This window comes from Acomys minous (assembly GCF_964271855.1).
Source record: "Acomys minous genome assembly, chromosome: 1".
Lineage (NCBI taxonomy): Eukaryota > Metazoa > Chordata > Mammalia > Rodentia > Muridae > Acomys > Acomys minous.
The window spans coordinates 63,784,883-63,806,027 of record NC_140483.1 but is presented as its reverse complement, the minus strand read 5'-3'; the positions used below and the strand labels follow the sequence as shown (position 1 = coordinate 63,806,027).

The 21,145-nt window shown below is 42.2% G+C and overlaps 1 protein-coding gene across 2 annotated transcripts in view; it reads left to right on the top strand.

Annotated features, from left to right (window-relative positions):
• Nucleotides 1-14,738, top strand: part of SLC35F5 (solute carrier family 35 member F5) — a 33,964-nt gene extending 19,226 nt beyond the window's left edge. For both annotated transcript variants that reach the window (XM_084783655.1, XM_084783656.1), the window contains exons 10-16: nucleotides 494-558; nucleotides 3,581-3,685; nucleotides 4,450-4,609; nucleotides 6,694-6,784; nucleotides 8,346-8,500; nucleotides 9,745-9,841; nucleotides 13,951-14,738. In XM_084783655.1, coding sequence (XP_084639781.1) covers nucleotides 494-558; nucleotides 3,581-3,685; nucleotides 4,450-4,609; nucleotides 6,694-6,784; nucleotides 8,346-8,500; nucleotides 9,745-9,820 — 652 coding nt within the window. In that variant the 3' untranslated portion in view covers nucleotides 9,821-9,841; nucleotides 13,951-14,738. The remainder of the gene's footprint in view (nucleotides 1-493; nucleotides 559-3,580; nucleotides 3,686-4,449; nucleotides 4,610-6,693; nucleotides 6,785-8,345; nucleotides 8,501-9,744; nucleotides 9,842-13,950) is intronic.
• The last annotated feature ends 6,407 nt before the right edge of the window (nucleotides 14,739-21,145 follow it).

The following is a 21,145-nucleotide window of genomic DNA, read 5'->3' as shown; positions in this document are numbered from 1 at the left end:
TTGCCCATTGAAGTCATGGGGCCAACAGGGCTTGTCAAATGTATATGGACAGCCTTTCTCTCTACTTAGGTTTCATCTGCAAGAAGAGCGCCATTGCTAGCTTTATATCCATCTCTGAAAAAAGCTGTGCAAAGGGACAACAAGTTATCCCTTTTCCATAACTGAAAGACAGTAACATGTAAGCATGTTGGACTTTACAGCTAGGCTTCCTGTGTTCCAGCCCTATCATGTGGTCTTGGTCATGTTATTTCACCTCTTCATGCCTCAGGCTTCCCATGTAAAATGGAAGCTGTCAGCGTGCATCTGTGAGGAAGAACTGTCAGCGCGCAGTACAGTACTGTGCTGGGATGATGAGCTGAGTCCCCGTCAGTGAAACCACTACCTTCCCAGACAGTTCTACCCACGGTGACAATGACTTCTGAGGTTTTATGCAGATGGTTAGTCTCTCAGGAGTTTCTGATTTTGTTCATCAGTAACGGTGCTTCTCTCACAGCATTGGAGGTGTGGTGCTGGTGAACCTGTCTGGGTCTGAAAAGTCTGCTGGAAGAGACACAATAGGTAAGAAGCCAACTGCTCTGCTAGGGCATTCAAGCAAGCTCTTTGCTGCAGTGCACGAGGACATGTGCAGACCCAGCATGGGCATATTGCATTTATTTATGTGTGTGTACACTTAGTGTGCATGTGTACAGACAGACAGACACACACACACACACACACACACACACACACACACGGACAAACAAGCCCCCCCCCCACGCATGCATGCACAGGTGACACATCTTATGTGTGGCTAGTCTTTCAGCGTGGGTCCCAGGGATTGAACTCAGGCTTCCAGGCTTGGAAGCAAGCACCTCTTGACCGGCTAAGCCATCGTGCTGGCTCAGTAACAGGGTTTGACATGGACTCTGTTGACAGCTTTTTGATGACTTCCCCTCTGGCAGGACTGCCTTGCCTGCCCACTGGGGAAGAGGACACACCCAGTTCTGATGCAAGTTGATGAGCTGGGTGGACAGGAAGGGGGTCCCCCCTTCTCTGAGGAATAGAGGAAGGAGGATAGGGAAGAGGAAGGGAGGGTGGAGCTGGGTGGTTAGGAGGGACAGGGCTATCACCAGGATGTAAAGGAAATAAATAAATAAATAAATAAATAAATTTTTAAAATTTAATTTTTCCTTTAGAAATGATGCAAAAAGGGCTGTTACTAGAATTTTTATGACTTTCCCTCAAATTCTCCAGACATTAATTTATATGACTACAGATCAATTACAAAGTTCAAGAATTAACATTACCTACTAATTTTCTCATTAGATACTAATTTTGTATCTTTGATGAGCACTTACTACTATAGTGAACACTTATTTTGATAGTAGATCCATCCTTAATGCAGCCGTCTTTCTCACAGTGTTCATGTAGTGGCCTGGAGCCTTTTATTGGTTTTCATTTGGTTGTCCTGTTCTCCTAATGTCCTTTCAGCAGGACCCCTAATACAGTCTTTCTTGCCTTCTGTGAGCTTGACACTTATGGAGCGTACAGCTCATTTTCCTTGTACAGTGTTTCTCCATTTGAGTTAGGTTTATCTAGAATTCGTTCTAGTTAAGTTGATGCTGTAGAAATTGGTAGTAATATCATGACAGTACTATTTCCTGACCTGACTGGTGTTGGTGCACTTTCTCCAAGGACCCATGACGTTGCTCTCGTCTATGGCTAGTGATGTAGGTTATCAAAGTAGTACCTGCCAGGGTGCTCCGGGGCGAGGGAGGGGACTAATTGTGGAAGGAGCAAGCATGTTATGGGAGGTACTTGGAGGTTACAGAAGTGTCCTGTAGTCATACTGTTACCTACTAACATGCACTCCTGTTCCTCGCCTTAGCAGTTACTATCATAGAAAACATGTAGTTTTGACCTACTGCCTAAATTTAGAAAAAAAAAACCAAACCAAACCAAACCAAACCAAACCAAAACAAAAACCCAAAGGTAACTAGAGCCTGAATTAGTTCATCTCTCTAGGTATTTGAAGTTCATAGAGTAGAACAGCGCTTCCTGGACTCTACTTGGTTACTGCCTGGTCACCTGTGCTCTGACCTAAATCTCCTGTTTCTGACTCAGAGCCACTTTGTGTATAATAAAACCCAATATATACATATAGGTTTTTTTGAGTGCAAGATTTTGTTGACAAATTTAAAAATTTTTGATAATAATAAAAAATAGAATTAATAAATATTGTTTTTCAGTAAAATATTGAGTGTGCTCACTTGGCACATTGTTTAATTGTCTTTGAAGGCTTACTTAAGGGTCATTAAACAGAGTTAATAAAGACAGTTAGTAGTAATTATTCACATAATCTGAGCTTAACATTATATAGCACATTTCAACCAATTATGAGCATATATTATATGCTTGTAATTTTCAAAGAGTTCTTGTTTTAAAGTAAGGTATGGGTATTACAAAATAAAGCCACTAGAGAGCAAATTAATGACATTTTAATTTTGTGTGGATACATTTTGTGTGTGTATGTACATGTGAGTGTGTTGGTATAGGTGAATGTGTGACAGAATGCTTGTGTGGAGGTCAGAGGACACCTTCAGGTGATGGTCCTTGATTTCCACCTTGTTTGAGATGAGCTTTTTTTGTTGGTTGTCACTGTGTATGCCTGGCTGCTGGCTTGTAAGCTTCCTGGGATTCTCTTGCCTCTGCCTCCCGCCTCCTTGCAGGAGTGCCGGCATGGCAGATACATGCACTTCCCATGTCTGACTTGATGTGGTTGTAGGGATGCGAACTCATGTCCTCCTCCTTGTGGGTGCTTTACCCTCTGTGCCATGTCCCTAATCCATAATACAGTACTTAACATTAGTAAATGTTCCATTGTCTTAAAACAGAAGACAAATTAGTGGGAAATTCAGCAGAATAGAAAAGAGGATGCTGGATGGAAGAGTGTAACCTTATGAATATGGTGGTAGTGCATCTGTAAAATCATGGAGAGATGGGAATAATAAGATCAACAAATGGCTTAGAGATGGAAAGAAGCATTTGTTACGTTGTACAATAGACTGTGTCAAGTCGCTCATGTAAAGCAGAGGTTCTCAACCTGTGAGTTGCTGAGGATGGAATGACCCTTTCTCAGAGGCCCCCCTGAAATCATCTGAAAATACAGATATTTGTATTATGATTTTAACAGTACCAAAATTATAGTTATAAAGTATTAAAGAAAATAATTTATGGTTGGGGGTCACCACAACATGAGAAAAGGGTTGCAGCATTAGGAAGATTGAGAAACTCTGATGTAGAGAAAAATAGGAAGTATGTGTTTCAAAATTAATGACAAACTGCTACTTATCTGACTTTCATTGTTGGAATTTGTGTGGGTGTTTTGCATATACTTGTTTATCCATTCAGTTCCTTACTACCCTACCGGGGGATGTGGATGTAATGAGTTAGGTTTGGTTTGTTTGTTTGTTCATTTTTGCATTCTCATTTCTTCACATGGTATCCAATATATTATTAGACTCTATGTATATGCAGTATGATATACAGAATGAGTTCATGGGTGGATGCAACAGTTTAAATCATGTGTTGGTTTTTGCAGGTTCCATTTGGTCCCTTGCTGGAGCTATGCTCTATGCTGTCTACATTGTGATGATCAAGAGAAAGGTAGACAGAGAAGATAAATTGGATATTCCGATGTTCTTTGGCAAGTACACTCACTTACCTGAAAATTGCATGATTTCCTTGTTTTTAATAGCTGAGTGGTATCCCATTGTGTAAATGTACCACAGTTTCTGTATCCATTCCTCAGTTGAAGGACACCTGGGTTGTTTCCAGTTTCTAGCTATTATGAATCAAGTTGCTATGAGCATAGTTGAGCAAATGTCCTTGTATGGTGGAACATCTTTTGGGAATATGTCCAGGTGTGGAGTAGCTGGGTCTTGAGGTAGCACTATTCCCAATTCTCTGAGAAAGCTCCAGTACCTGTTTAACCTTCTAAGCTATTTATTTGAAGTTATAAATTCATAGGTTATCTTTTTGAGAGAATATGGAGGCATTTTTTTCTCCTTATGATTTTTTTTACTAATATGGATTCCAAGGTCTCTCGTGGAACCTTCTGAAGCTCATGATTCAGCCAGACTAATTGGCCAGTGGGTCCCCAGGAGCCATGTCTGCATGTCCCCAAAGCTGCATGTACAAATGAGCAGCCCTGTGTGCTGAGGAGTGCACTCGTATCTGAGCACAAGCACTTTACTGGCTGAGCCGTCTTCCCCACCAGACTGCACTCAGCACTTACCAGACACTTGCTCTTGTGTTTTCCTGGTGTTACTGTTTGTAGAACTGCTCTTCAGACCAACTGACACAAGTCCCAGTCAAGCAACTGCAGAAGCCCCTTGTTTCTAATAGTGTTGTTAAGTTTGGGAAATTGAAATCAGTCATGATTTTAACCCATGTCTCTCTGATGCTCAGGTTTTGTAGGTCTCTTTAATCTGCTGCTCTTATGGCCGGGGTTCTTTTTACTTCATTATACTGGCTTTGAAGACTTCGAGTTCCCCAATAAAGTAGTACTGTTGTGTATCGTTATCAATGGCCTCATCGGAACAGTTCTTTCCGAGTTTCTGTGGCTGTGGTAAGTTCTGTTATTTCTCCTGTGGTTCGTTTGTTGTCAGTTTGTTGACTTTTAAGTAGTTTGAACATTTCTGAGTCTTCTGGGGTCTGATGCTCTCTTCTGTGTGCTTCCCTTCCACATAGATACTTTTATTGAATATATTTACCCTAATAGAGCAGAGACTTTGATTTTAATGTCTGTGGGCCCATTGTAAAGAGGACACGTAGAAGGAAGCTCAAAAGTATTTGTTTAATAAGGGCGTGAATATAGATATGTGAATGAACATGCTTTGGACTCCTCTCTGCTGCTGTGCTGAAACACCCTAACCAAAGTGACTGAAAGGAGGAACAGTTTATTGGCTCACACTTAAATAGGCCATAGCCCATCACTGAAGGAGTTAGGGAAGCCCCGGCCCCATTAGTCATCAATTAAGACAGTGCCTTAACAGAAAAGACCCAGGCCAATCCAATCCTTCAATTAAAACTCCCTCAGATGACTCTAAGCCAGCAATTCTCAACCTGTGGGTTAAAACCCCTTTGGGGGTCAAATGACACCTTTACAGGAGTTGTATGTCAGATATCTTGCATATTAGATATTTATACTATGATTCATATCTAGAATAATTACAGGTATCAAGTAGCAACCAAATAATTTTATGGTTGGGGGTCACCCCAACATGAGGAACCTGAATGAAAGTGTCATAGCACTAAGATAATTGAGAACCACTTCTCCAGGCTGTGTTGACAGCTGGAGCTAACTAGGAAATACAAATTATTTAAATTTGAAAAATGCCTTCAAAATGTTGGTTTACAGGTATGAAATTATCAATTTTAAAGTACAGTGTTGGGGTCTCAGTTGATAAAGTTGTTGATGCACAAACATGAGGGTCTGAGTTGCGTTTCTAGGCGGGTGGCATGCATCTCTAATTAGTGAGCGAGGTTCAGTGAGAACTAGTCTCCAAAATAAGGTGAAGAGTGAAATAGACACCTGATGTGGACCTCTTACCTACCCATGAACACATGTGTATATACATCTGAGTGCATAGGCACACACATGAACATGTAAATGCAAACATATAAAGAATAGTGTTATATAAATGAAAGCAGCTACTGACTGATTAATGAACTTCCAGCATATGAGATGTGAGGACCAGGTGTGAATTCGTGGATTCTTAGTGGGATTTCAAGGGCGTTACTTACTTAGGAAGCTAGGGAATATTTGGTGGTTCACAGGCTTTGCTGCTGTTGCTGTGTTTATATTCAGTATGTTACAAATGAATGATCCAGGTGTGGAAGTCATGAGTGAATTAACTTAGGATGCTAACACATGCTACAGTTTTTCTCATTTAATGACAATAACTTTAAGGTAAGTTTGAAAATAGTATCCCATAAAGAATTTATACGACTTCCATTATAGTCTTATACTTAATATTCTTCCTACCAGACTGAAGTTTTAAGAGAGCGGGGTCTTGTGGCGCAAGCTTATCAGTTTCTTAAAGTTTATGTATGATTTCAATTTTAATAATACTGTTTTGGGGTCTAGAGAGATGTCTCCATGGTTAAGGGTGCATGCTGGTCTTGCGGAGGACCTGAGTTCAGGGCCCAGTACCCATGTTGGGAAGCTTTCAACGGCCTGTAACTCCAGCTTCAGAGGAATTCCCACATTCTCTTCTGGTCTCTAAGGATACTGCATTCACATGTACCAACCCACACATATGCACATAATTTAAAATTTATTTTTTAAATCTAAAGAAGGATACTTTGGTTTAGTTAGGTTGTCATGACAAAACTAAAAACTCTGCTCAGTAATTTTTTAAGTTAATGGAATGTAAATTATATATCTAAAGTTGAATAATATATACAAGCAGGTCTCAAATAGTATAAAGCACCCAGCACTCTTTATAATGCCATGATGGTATTTTTAATAGTCGAGGACAAACTTTGGAGTCATTTTAGTAACTATTATTTTCTGTATCTGTTCCTCCTCAACTTTCACCTCTACTTGAGATCTCTGAGGTGCATATTACAGGATAGGACATGTTAATTTGTTCAGTGGCGTTTTTTAGTATTTTTAATATAGGGGTTATGTTTCCTTTCTCTTTTCAGGGGCTGCTTTCTTACCTCATCGTTGATAGGCACACTTGCACTAAGCCTTACGATACCTCTCTCCATCATAGCCGACATGTGCATGCAAAAGGTAAGTTCATGGGTACTGTAACATTACGAAGGCCAACCAGGGACAGTTACGGGATGCGTTTCAGCAATAAGGGAGGCAGACATGGATAATACTTGATGCTTCTCTCGCTAAAGAGACTACTACATAGAAACATAAACAGTAGGAGTTTAAGAGGTGGCTCCATCAGTACAGTGACTCCACACACTCGAGGACTGAGCTGGATCCCTATAATTCATGTTCAAAAACAAGAACAAAAACCAGCCAGGGGTCGTGTTTCATGCTTGTACTCTGAGTCCTAGGTCAGTAAGTGACTGTTCCAGAAATCAGCACGCAAGGAAGGACAGCTAGGGTTGACCTCTGGCTTCTGCAGTCATGGACACACCATGTAGAGATGTATAGCCACACCCCATGAGCTAGGAGTTCCTTTTCTGCCTTGAGATAGGGTCTCACTGTATTATCCTAGCTGGTCTGGAACACACTGCATCAATCAGGCTGGCCTTGAACTCATAGGGATCTGCTTGCCTTTGCCTCCCAAGTGCTGGCATTAAAGGTGTGTGCCACTATACCCTGTGGAAAAAGTTTGTTTAGTGCTTCTAGGGTGGCAGAGGAGAGAGGTGTGCCTTTGCCTAAAGCTTTGAGAAAGGCATCCATTTATTCTGCATTTGGAATTTGAATATTTTAAGTCATAAGTAATCATTGTGTGTGTGTGTGTGTGTGTGTGTGTGTGTGTGTGCTAGCTTAATACAATTTGAAAAGACTCCAAAGTTTGTGCTGTGTTCTACTAGCCTTATTTTTAGTGCTATTTTTTCTTTAGGTCTTTGTGTAGTTTAATGATAAAGGCAGAATACTCTCAGTGATGTGTATATTCATTATTTAAAAATGATTCTGCAGAGCTAGAGAGACATCTCAGTGTTAGGAACACTTATTGCTCTTACAGAGGACTTGGGTCCAGTTCCCATCAGGTACCTCACGGCCGTCTGTAACTCCAGATCTGTGAGATCCAACAACACCCTCTTCTGGCCTCTGCCAGCACCTGTACATGTGTGCTGCACGTACATACACACATACTCCTAAATAAGTAAATCATTATAAAAGCAATCCCGTGCTGTTATTTCTAGTTGTCTTTAAAGATTTCACTTGGTTTTAACATTAGGAACTGTAACATAACACTGTTAACACAGTTTTAACATGTTTGTTTTCAAATGTGAAGTTTTGAAGATGGTATTGAAAATTGAGGAAGAAAAATCTACTTGTGAGCAGGGGTTGACCATTATGGAGGAAATGAGTGTCGTGGTGTTTGCCACAGAAACTCCATTGTGGACATCGCACTCTGGGCAGTGTGCCTAGTAATTACTGGCTTACCTTTGTTGCTTTTCTTTTGCCCATTTTTCTTTTTAGAGCAGTAAGTATTGCTTTTGGTTATTTAAGCGAGGAGAATTGTAAATTGAAGCCCTAAATCTTCTTATATAGTAATACTTCATAACACATTGTCAGTGCTTAGTCTGTCTTTGTATTCTAATGTGTATTAACTGTAAAGACATTGCCTTAATGATTGAGATTTTATTTTATTCTTTTGTTTTAGGTGCAGTTTTCTTGGTTATTTTTTGCAGGCGCTGTCCCTGTATTTGTTTCATTTTTTATTGTTACTCTCCTGTGCCATTATAATAATTGGGATCCTGTGATGGTAGGAGTCAGAAGAATTTTTGCCTTCATATGCAGAAAACATCGAATTCAGAGGTATCTTTTATCCCACAAAGTTTTTTAAAGCTTGTGTATATGTGTTCATTTGTTTGTTTGTGTCTGCATGAACCTACATATGTGTGCACGTGCATGAAGGGAGACCAGAGGCCATGTCAAATGTCTCCCCTAGTCATGCTCCCCCTTAGGTTTGAGGGTTGTGCTGCCGCTGGCCAGTTTGGGTAGCCTGGACCAATTTGACTAGACTGGCCAGCAGTAAGCCCCATGGATCCTCCTGTCTTGCCTTGATTTTTTTTATGTGGGTTAGAGGAGATAGAATTTATGGTTTTATGCTTTGGGACAAGTACTTTACCAACCAAGCCACCCCTCAGCCCTTGTTTTTGTTTTTGAGCTATAGTCTTACTATGTATGTAACTCTGCCTGGCCCTGAACACTAGGATCACAACGTAGATTTTTTTTTTTTAAAAGAACAATATTTGTAGCTGGGTGTGGCTGTGCTTGCCTGTAATCTCAGCAACTTGGGAGGGCTAGTAGGATTCTGAGATTGGAGCCAGCTTGGGCTATAGAGGGAGACTCTGTCTCAAAAGACAAAACAGCAGCCATGGGTTGGCTAAGTAGGCTGGAAATCACCACAGTGGCTGCCTGGCTTTTAGGGATTTTGACAGGAATTATTCGGAGAGTAAATTATATACTTTGTGTCATATAAGGAAAACAGATGCATTTGGATCCTTGGGATGATGAAACAATTTCTCTACTGCTAATTTTTAGGAAGGAAATGTTTTGGTTCATAGGTAAAACCAGAGTACTTATAGATAGTTTGTAATTTCAATGTAGAAATTTCAATTTCTGGTTTGGGTGTAGCTTATAATAGAATATGTTAACACAGTCTTAAATTTTCTCTTCTCAGTTTTCTTTTTCTTTTTTTTTAAACTTATTTATTAGTTATGTATATACAGTGTTCTGCCTGCATGTACTCCTGCACGTCAGAAGAGGACACCAGATCTCATTATAGGTGGTTGTGAGCCACCATGTGGTTGCTGGGAATTGAACTCAGGACCTTTGGAAGAGCAGCCAGTGCTCTTAACCTCTGAGCCATCTCTCCAGCCCCCAGTTTCTTTTTAAGAGGGAAAGCTTTTGGTATTGTACTTCAAAAACATGAGGAAAATCATTGGTTATGTCACTAACTGTACTGTGACCTCCCAGCTTTGGATAGAGTGGAGGGGCATTTCTGAGGTTTTGTTTGCAGTTCTAAAGCTGTCTTAACTCTTACGTTTTTTCTTTAGAGTCCCTGAAGACAGTGAACAGTGCGAGAGTCTCATTTCTATGCACAGCGTTTCTCAGGAGGATGGAGCTACTTAGCTGCTGTCCTCTGTAGTTCAGGTGTGTGTTTGAGCCAGCTTCCGTGCATCATGGTGTGTTTCTTCTTGGGATATTTGAGTGTGGGGTGGGCTGGCCAGTCTGTCAACCTTCCCCCTCCCTCCTTCCCATTTTTCACCCATTTCTTCCCTCCCTTCCTTTTTTCTTTTTTGAGACAAGATCTCTCTGTGTAGCCCTGGCTGGGCTGGAACTAACCTAAACCCACAGAGATCCTCCTGCCTCTTATATCTAGAGTGTTGAGAGTAAAGGTTTGCAACACCACACCCTCCCCCACAGGAGACTTTCTAGAATGAGTTCCTCGAGGCGGCCAGATGTGCTACAGCCCCTGGAGTCCAGCCGCTTTGGGCTCCAGGTCCCCAGGTTCTTCACAGCTGGCTGTGTGATGCTTTGGGAGCTTCTTTGCCTCTTTGAGCCTCTGTCTCCTTGTTTGGGAAGTGGCGTTATGATAGAGCCATCTAACAGGTACTGAGCTCAGACTATCACAGTAGTGCCTTCCTCAAATCAGATGGCCAGTGAGTTTTAACTCATTCTGACAGTGTGTGTGCACATGTACACGTGTGTATGTCCCCATGTGCGTGAACGTGTTCATGTGTCCATGGATGTGACCTCTGGCCAGAGGTTGTCTTCCTTTATTGCTCTCAACTCTGTGTTTGAGACAGTCTCTCACTGAACCTGGTGCTCACTGATTTGCTGGGCTGTCTAGTCAGCGAGCCCAGGGTCCTCCTGTCTCCACCTCCCCGCACTGGGATTACAGGCGTGTGTCGCTGTGCCTGGCTTGTTATGTGGAAGCTGGCAATCTGCGCCCAGGTCCTCATGCTTGAGCAGCGAGCACTTTACCAGCGGAGCTGTCTCTCCAGCTTCTAACCTGCTCTTTTTCATGCTAAATCATTTTATCTAGTTATATACTTTAGAAAGATCTTTCTCTTATTATAAAACCAAGAAAAATAAAATATTTTATGGTGTATCACATCTTCTCTTCCCCCTCTCCACTGTGGGTATGCACACATGTGTGTATGTGTGTGTGTTTTATGAGACTGGCAGTGTGAGCCTTTATTCTCCAACTGCTTTTGTTAATGTTTCAGAATCATTTTCCGACTTTAAAAATTTTAGGAATTTATATTTATTAGGGGACCAAGGGAATATATGATAATTATTGATTTACTAACGAATTTTGGAATAAGGCCAGCATACCTTTGGTAGGTACAAAAGCAATTTATTTAGAGTAGGAAACTGCAGTAAGTTACAGGAATTCTGGGGATCCTGGCCTTTCATTCTGGGATATCCCTAGACAGTTTCTGCTGAGATGTTTCCTGATTGTGCCTGGACTTTGCCTCTGTACCCACAACATCCCTCAGCAGTGCTAGCTTCTAGCAATTGATTTGGCCTTGAGGGCTAATTGTTATCTGCATAGCACATTCACCTCTAAAGCTACTTTGTTGGCTTTCTGTGGTTGTATCTTTGCACAGTCTTGGCTCTATCTCTACAAAGGTCTACAGAGCAGCTTCCCTGCCCTGCCCTGCCCTGCCCACTCTGCTCACCCTGAGGGAATCACATGGGGCCCATGATGCATGTGGGCACTTAAGCTGTGGCTTATGCCAAGGCACTATAAAAACAAACAACTGATCCTTTTTCAAGACTTTTTATTAGCAGGTATTAGTTACACATAATAATGAATATCATTATAACATTTCATACCTGTGTGTATCTACTCATAGGAACATCCATATTTCTATCCTTTATAACCCTTCTTGTCTTCACTCCTGCTGAGCCTCATTCTCTTTCAAATTGGCATCCTTCTGCTTTTGTTGCCCCTTCCTCTGTGTGTACATGTGTGTGCATGCTTGTGTATGTGTGTGTGTGTGTGCATGCTTGTGTATGTGTGTGTCTGTGTGTACACGTGTGTGAACTTCCATCTCCTTACAGGAACATGGGTGAAAGTTATTTTATAAGAGCATGAGCAACCTACGAGTAGCTACAGCACTGAAGAAAATGTCTCTCCTTTCCTCAGCAACCATTAACTTCCCATAGACCCTCAGGAAGGGGTGGAGTCAAATGTTAACTCCCTATAAACCCCCATTCTTAGCTGATTCTCCTGTGTTTGCCTGTTTCTTTACAGACTATACTCATGTTTCTGTTGCTTGTCTGTTCAACTGACAACACTCTTTACTAAGGCAGATCAGGATTTCTGCTTTCACACCACACGCTTACCTCCCAATCCCGTATCATTCTGGCCAGAATAGAGAGGCCAATCTCCATCATCTGATAGGGCGTGGTGACACAGGCTATTACTCCAGCATTTGGGAGGCAGAGGCAGGAAGAGTTCAAAGTCAATCTCTACCACATAGTGAATTTGAGGCCAGCCTGGGTTACATAGACTTTGTCTCAAAACAAAACAAAACAAAACACCCACCACTAGCATATAATTATTGCATAAGTTTGGAAAGATCTATGTTCTGTGTTTATATTTTCATGATTAACTAAGAAATGACCATGTCATTAAAATTCTACTTGATATTGTCTCTAGAACCTCTCCTGTGTTTAGATAATACACTTTAAGACTTTTCTGTTGTATAAAACGCAGGAATGTATAACTGATACTCTATTCATTTTTTGCCAGATTCCTGCTTTCTTTTGCTTCCCTCCCCATCCCCTGCAGAGACACTTAGTGGTGTTTCCCTGTGGCCACCAAAGCTTTGTTGCTGTTGCTTGCTCTTCTCTTGGCTCATGGAGTTTATTCCTTCTAAGAAAAACGATCCTTTATTGTCTGTTGTCCTTTTAGTGAGGCTTGGGAAACGGCTGTGCCATTTTTAAATTAAAAGTAATGGGAAAAAAAAGTAATGGGAGCCAGGCTGTGGTAGTGCTCACCTTTAATACCAGCACTCGGGAGGCAGCGGCAGATGGATTACTGTGAGTTCAAGGCCAGCCTGGTCTACAAAGAGAGTCCAAGACAGCCAGGGCTACACAGAGAAACCCTGTCTCAAACAAAAACGACAAAAAAAACGGAAAAAAACAAAAATCAACTAACCAGCCAACCAACCAACCAAAAAGTAATGGGGCTGGAGAGATGGCTCAGCGGCTGAGAATACGTGGGACTCTTTCAGAGCCGGTGAGCTTGGTTTCTAACACCCACATGAGGCAGCTCACAACTGCCTGTAGCTCCAACTGCAGGCGATCCTGCGAATGTTCTGGCCTCCTCAGGCACTGCAGTCGTGTGCACACACCCACAGAGAAATACACACAAATAGAAATAAAATCGTTAAATTATAAACCACTGTAAGTGCACAGCTTCTTAGTGCCCTTGCGTTAGTATAGGTTTTCAAGAATGCTTAGCGTTATCCTCAGTCACATTCAAGCCTACCCTGACCCCAGTGGTGTTTCAGTAGTTGGAAAGCCAGGAGCCAGAGAAAGTTGAGAATGAAGACCAGAGAAGGCGGAGCACCACCCAGTAGCATAGAGCAGAGCAGGCTGTGAGGAAGTGACACCACCACAGTAGACCATGCCAGTAGTAAAACTAAATGCTGAGACACAGTACTTAAGTAGTCAAGTACTTAAGATGCAGTGTTGCCATGAAATTTGCCTTGAGGTCCTTTTTTTGTTTTTTATTTTTTTGCTTTCTTGAGATAGGATTTCTCTGTGTAGCCTTCACTGACTGTCGTGGACTTGCTTTGTATACCAGGCCTCTAACTCATAGCAATCCACCTGCCTCTGCCTCCCTGAGTGCTGGGAGTTCCTTTTTTTTTTTTGTAACACATATTTACTTGACATGTGTGTATTTACTTGTGTGTATAAAGCACACATTTGCACATGTGTACTGCCATACCATGTTTGTGGAGGAGGTCAGAAGCTAACTCGAGGGACTTCGATCTCCTGCTACCTGTGGGTTTCAAAAATTGAACTCAGGTCATCAGACTCGGTGGCCAGCACATTTAACCCCCTGAGCCATTTTGTTGGCACTGTCCTGAATTCTTATAACTCAAGCATAAGCATCCAGATACTTGAATAAGTGCACGTATTGTGTAGAATGGTTATTTCAACATTTGCTTTTCAGACCTGTAGACAATTAGAACGATGTAAATGATAAGTAACCATTTTCTGTATCCTTTTCTTTTTAGCGTAATGGAACATTCTACAGTGAAGAGACAATCTGGCAAGTTCTTTGTAGAAGTGTTTCAGTGCCTAGTCTGAACAATTTCAGTTCAGCAGTTTCAGTTCTTTGAAACTCTAAACATATTTTCCACATGTCTGCTTTCTTCGTTTTTAAAATGAAGGACGTTCCATGTAGGCTGTGTGCAGTCCAGCTGCTCCAAAGGACCAACCTGCCTTACGTATCAGTTCAGTTCATGAAATCACTGGAACTAATCAAGGAACAAAATTCTTCTGGGCACTGTGTTTAAACATCTTGGTCAGCTGGAGTAATGCTGTTTCCGAGGAATCACCCAAGTGTGCAAATGAGCATTTCTGACACCGGACACTTGTCTGTGTTGCCTGCAGGGGCTGCAGATTATATTTTTGACTTTTGTAGATTGCAAAATAACCACACAGAAGAAATGTTAGCTATGTAACAAGTATGTTCATGCAAAGCTAGTGGCGCTTCAGAGGACAAACGTTTAAGAAGAGATCTGCTCTGAGTGTGCTGCGCTCCCTGGTGTTTGGTGCCTTGTATCTTTAAAAAAGTATGACAAGCCGTACAGTTCTAAAGGGAAGAATTGTAAACTGGAAGAACCATGTATTTCTAAAGGTTGTGTGGCTATAGATTAGTTGAGAAAGCTCTGTTTAATTTAGAGTTTTAAAGGAATATTCTCTCTTCAATTAAGAAATTTTCATAATGGAATGGTTTAAATTGAAGTGATAAAGAATATTATTAGAATAAAATGTTTGTATATGAATTTGTGTATTAAAATGTATTGAGTAATTTTGTATTTTTTCACATATGGATGTGCTAAATTACTCTAAAACTGGGTGCTGCTTCCTTAAACAATCTTACTTTTCCTAAGTAAATTTAAATGGTTAAAATAAAAAAGCAAGGAAACTCTGCTCAAAAATGACATTTGATTTTTTTTTTTTTTTGGTCTATTGCTATTAAATCATGGGGCTGGGAGTTGTCTCAGTTGGTAGAATGCTTGCTTGGCACATTTGAAGTCCTGCGTTCCATTCTCAGCCTGCATAAACCAGGTGGGGTGGAACACACCTTTAATCCCAGCCCTTAGGAGGTAGAGGCAGGGGGACCAGGAGTTCAAAGTCATGCATGGTTACTTGGTGAATTTAAGGCCAGCCTTGGAGAATGAGATCTGTCTCAAAAAATTATAAAATATTCCCAACTGTGATTCCTAAATTGAGCCTCAGGCATATTCACAGTGTGTGTGTGCTTCAGGGCTCACTTCCTGTCAGTGAGCTCATGTCTCAGGACTCTGGCTTTTGGTTAGTCAGAATCCATTCCTGTTTCAAGTAAAGTCAGAATCATTCTCTGCATCTTTTAGTGGATCTCATTTTTAAAAATTCCCTTTACAGAGTTCCACTTTACCCTCTTCACATTCTTAAAATTGGTCTGGTGTTACCCTGAATCTAAAATGAAGCTTAGCTGTCTTTCTGCTTAGTTCTGAGTCCTCTGTATTATATTAATTGAAATACCAGACAGCTGTGTGTTTCACTTGGGGCCACCAGAATTCTTATGCTAAAATGAATGCTGGTTGGCAAGGTAAAAGACATAGAACCGATGAAGAGGCTGGGGAGATAGCTCAGTCAAAAAGTGCTTGCCTTGCAAAGCATGTGGGTTTGAGTGTGCTCTCCAGAACTGGTGTAAAAATAGCTCTGCATGGTGGTTACAGGAGGATGCCTGGAGCTTGCTGGCCCACCTGGTAAGGTCCAGGCCAGTGGCAGACCCTGCCTCAGAAGACAAGCTGTGGGGCTAGGGAGACGACTCAGCTTGTAGCACAAGCCCGAGGGGCCTGACTTTGATCCCAAAAACCTGTGTAAAACACCTGTGATACAGCATATACAATCCCGTGTAATCCTAGCACTCCTGTGGTGAGGTGGGAGGTAGACAGAAGAATTGCCAGGAATTCTGGCCAGCTAGTTTAAAGTATGCAGTGTAGCTTGAGGAGCCAGAGAGACAATGTAACAAGGTGAGGGATAATAAAACAATTTCTGAAGGTTGTTCTCTCGCTGTGTGTGTCTGTGCGCACAAACATACAATAAAAAAAAAATGTAAAAGCCATTTATGCAGGACCTGAGGAATGGCAGTTGGCAGTGACCACTTGCCTACACACATTTCTCACATGTGCACACACACACCTTCACTGTACACATGAATACTATGTGCAAACACACATACACACACACACACACACACACACATACACACACACACACACACACACACACACACACACACGCGGATACAATGTGGACTTCTGAGGAACTTTTAGGAAGAACTTACTGAAGTAGCATATCAGTTACTCAAAGCCTAATTCTGGCTGTTCATTATCTGTACCTGTTGTTCTCTGCCTTTGCCAGCACCGTTTACAAAGATGGTCACCAATTTTCAGGGGGAAACAATTGAGCCTATGGAAGGAAAGCCCAGGCTTCCGATGGCTAGTGGGCGGGGTAGGCGGGCTCAGTGTACTTTAACTGCTCAGTGCTCATGTTTCACAGATGATCATTGGCACTTAGGGTTTAGAGACTGCTGAGTATCCTTCAGACAGCCTGAGTTACGGATCTGCAGCAGGTCCCTTGAAGGAGCCATCATCGAACCAGTGAACGTTAGGGTGAATCCTCGCCACTTTCCTTTCCGTACTGCCATCTTTCCCCTCAAGTCTTATTTGTCTGGGTAATTTATTATTATAAAATTATCTTTGGATCATTTTATACATGTATATAATAGTGGTACTCTCGTCCTCCATTCCTCTGATCACCCACATACCCCACCAGGCCACCTTCCCACCACTTCCACCAAGTCCCAATCTCACTGCCATGTTTTGTTTGTTTGTTTTTGCTTTTGCTCCATGAGGCCACTATGAAGCTGTTACATGATTCACAAATAACTTATCAAATGGCTACATCACTAATGACAATGACTGCTATTATCTCCCCTGGTAGAGTAGGGCCCTAGGAGACTCTCTCCATCTAGGACAGCAATAGGATCTTCTCAGTAGGGCCTAGGTCCCAAGGCAAAGGCTACTGAACAACTTTACAATAACAAATGGATTCCCTCTGGTGCACCCAGCCTCAGATGCAGCCATAGCAGTTGGTTTCCCCCTTCATGGTCTTGCCATTATTACTCCAGTAGGTACATTGCTCGGCAGGTCTGTTTGTAGCATATAAGGTCCACAGTTGAGTAAGCCTATTGATGACTTTTCTCCCCCAGAGCTTGCACAGCACATCTGGTACTATGAAAGCTAGACAGTGGGGAGGAAGCTTTCAGTATAGTCCAGGATTTCTTCCCAAGCATGTAGAGTTTTCAGCAGTAGGATAGTCACACACCTACTTCAGGTGTGAGGTACATTGCCTATGGTGCACTTTTCGACATACGTCTTGCTGAGCTCTAATGTTAGTGGCCAAGGATGCTTCCCTGGCTCAGCTTCAGCCCTCTGGTGTCACTACAGAGATTGCATTGTAGACTTTTAGGAATCATAGGGAGAGGCCAGCAAGATGGCTTGGTAGGTGAAGACACTTATTGCCAGGTCAGTGAAAGAAGAACTGACTTTTACACATTGTCTTCTGACCTCCATGGGTGCACCACGGCTCACACAAATAAGTAAATGGAAATAAGAGTGTTTTAAATTAATGAAGGGTGGAAGTCCCATTCAAGCAGCAGCTAATGGCCTTTTTGTTTTTCAGCATTGGCCTGTAGCTAGTTTTCTGAATCTGAATACAAGTAAGAATCTCTGAACTCTGTTTTCAGTCGTCTCCTTTTCTTCCTGCACATAATTTCAATCTCATTATTACCCAGTGTCTCAAATTATGGTCCTGATGAAGGCAGTGCATTTGCGTTTTGGTTTTGAGTGGGTATTTTTGTGTATGCATAAGTGTGTGCACATGTGTGTGTGTGATTGCCCATGTGTGCAGATGGAAGTCAGAATTTATAGCAAATGTCACTCTCTGGCTTAGATTTTGAAAAATGTATTTATTCAATTTATCTCTCTGTGTATGTGCATGCCACAGCACTGGTGGAGGTCAGAGGATACCCTGTGGGGAGTCTGCGCTCTCCTACCATAGGTCTCAGAAGTCCTCTGGCTTGGTGTCAAGTGCCTTTGTGGGCTGAGCCATCTCTCCAGCCTCCACCATACTTTTTGTAACACAGTCTCTCACAGAATCTGAAGTTCACAGGTTTCATTTGGCTAATCTTTTTGGCCAGTGAGCCCCAGGGTTCTCCTAGCTACTGCCTCCCAAGCACTAAGCCTGGAGATATAAACCACTATGCCCAGCTTTTTGTGGGTACAGGCGATCCGAACCCAGGTCCTCATGCTTATGTGACAAACACTTTATTGACTGAACCATCTCCTCTGCCCAGGAAGTGTGTTTCATCTGGGAAATTTCCTGGTTAATGATAATCAGAATCTTGCATGATGGAAATGAGGCGGCACCGGGAGAGCGAGGATGGATCCGTCTAGGAGCTTGGAGGGTCATTTGGTCATTTGGTATGTGTTGCGCATCTGTGCTTCTCCTTTAAGTAAATTTTAAAGTTTTTTATTGAGATGCTGGCTGCTGTCAGCCTGACGTAATTAATTCTTCACATTAAACTGGTTGTTGCCTGGCAGCTGATGGATAGAGCTCATTGTCTCGGTAGAAGTGAGCTCACAAGGTTAAGTGTGCATGTTCTCAGAGGTGTCCGGCCTTGTCTCAGGAAGAATGCTAATGTCCACTTTGATATCAATCATGCAGGGCCAACTTGGGGTTGGAACTTTGCAGAAGCCACTTTCTCATCAGACCTGTAGTACCCATCCTGCTGAGCATGCCTGCTGAACACAGGAGCTAATTAGGAAACAATATTCTCTATAATCTTATTGGCGAGTGAATTAAATGCCACCCCCAGTCTAACCATTATTGCTGTCGTTTCTTCCTACTCTCCTTTTGAAATAGGCTTTGTTAGTGGGTGATATTTCTGGAAGAATTTGAAGGCATAAGATATGAATATTATCTGACATTTGTGGACTTAACGTATACCATGAAATATTTTATGCTGAGTTTTTCATGGTGTGGTAATCATAGCTGTCTTTGGCATCCTCAAAACTCCCTTTAAGTAAATAAGGTCCTTTCTGTCTGTCGCTTTGTGTTTGTGTCTGTGACTTTATTCAGGGATCTCTTTCCTTTTTTTTTTTTCTTTCAAAGATTTATTTGTTTATTGTGTATACAGCATTCTGCCTGCATGTGTGCCTGCAGGCCAGAAGAGGGCACCAGATCTCATTATAGATGGTTGTGAGCTACCATGTGGGTGCTGGGAATTGAACTCAGGACCTCTGGCAGAGCTGCCCAGTGTTCTTAACCTCTGAGCCACCTCTCCAGCCCTGATCTTTTCCCTCTTTATCCTTGTTTCTCTTGTATATGTTAGGGGATTGAAAGGATGGAAGAAAAGCAGTGGAGAAGGGTGGAAGAAAGACGAGCCCACAAAGTAGCAAAAGATAGCTACATATTTTCATCTCTCTCTCTCTCTCTCTCTCTCTCTCTCTCTCTCTCTCTCTCTCTCTCCTTCCTTCCTTCCTTATTCCTTTCCTTTTAAAATAACCCAGGGAGTTCAATTAGAGCTGTTTGCATGAGCATGGATAGAGGGTTACTTACAGGAGTATGGTCAACTTACCAGTGGCTACACCACTGAAGACAATGCCACTCCCTCCTCGAGCCACCGTCAATTGCCAATAGCTTCTCAGCTAGAGGTGAGGCCTTATGAGTCCTAGCCAGTTTATGCTGGAACACTGCTTGGCTAGATCTTGTGCCAGTGAACAAAGCTGCTGTGAGTTGTTGAGTGTACCAGTCCTGCTGTGTCCGGATCATGATTTGCTTTTTCTTTTCTTTTTTTTTAAACTGTCACTATAATACTCACTATTTTGAACTTGTAGCCTTAAAATTCAGAGATGCAAACAAACAAACAACAGGCTAAAATGCTGTCAAGTGTTTTCATCTTTTACTTTGTTAGAAGAAGAAAAAAAAATCACAGTTGGGCTCGTTTTGCCCTTCCCTGGACTCACAGTACTATTAACACAGGTACAAACACCTGTGATGGAATGTGTCCTGGGTAGTTTTTTCTTAATTGAAAAAAATGCCCTTACCAGGGTTAGTTTGTAGGCAAGCCTGTGGGGCATTTTATTGACTAATGATTGATGTGGGAAGAGTCTAGACTACAGTGGGTGGTGCCAGCCCTGGGCAGGTGGCCTTGGGTGTTTAAGAAAGCAGACTAAGCAAGCCATGGTGAGCAAGGCAGTCAGCAGCACTCCTCCATGGCTTCTGCTTTGGTTCCAGCCTCCAGCTTTCTGCCCTGTTTGTTCCTGATGAACTGTAACTTAGAACTTTAAGCTGAAATAAAACTTCCCCCCAGCCCCCAGCCCCCCAGCCTCCCAGCACCCCCATAAAGTTACTTCTGCTCACTGTTTTTTCATAGCAACACAAACCCTAACTAAGACAGAATTCTGGGTGAATCATTGATTGGAGTTTGGAGACATACAGGACCAATAATAAATAATTGTATCTATCCAGAAGAGTCTACTCAAACTACTGAGTGATGGGGAGAGCGGGAATACTGGGGATTGAGCTCAGGGTCTTGTGCCATGCTAGGCAAGTGTTCTGCCACCAAGCTATATCCCCAGCCACTGCTGTGTCTCTATCTGAAGGAAGAGCACCGGTGGATAGCGAGAGAGTATTTCTGCAGTAGCGTTTGCAATAGTTCTTTTTGAGCTGGAAAGATGACTTAGCTATCAAGAGCTAGGACCAGAGTTCAGATCTTAGCATCACCAAAATAAACAAATGCCAGTTCCCTCAGCTTCAAGGTAGGTGGAGACAGGAGGATCACTAGGGTGTGCTAGCATGCGGCGCCCCATGCACAGGGAAGAGAGTTGGAGAGTGATGGAAGATGGTACATGATAGCCCTTTTCTGGTCTGTGTGCATGCATAGGTGTACCTCAGACACTAATGCACACACACACACACACACACACACACACACACACACACAGAGAGAGAGAGAGAGAGAGAGAGAGAGAGAGAGAGAGAGAGAGAGAGAGGGAAACAGGGAGGGATTTTTAAAAGTCTTCTCTTAGAAACCTGAGCAAAGAGGCTTTACCAAATGCAGAAGGGCCATTAAAACGTTAATTCATTTTA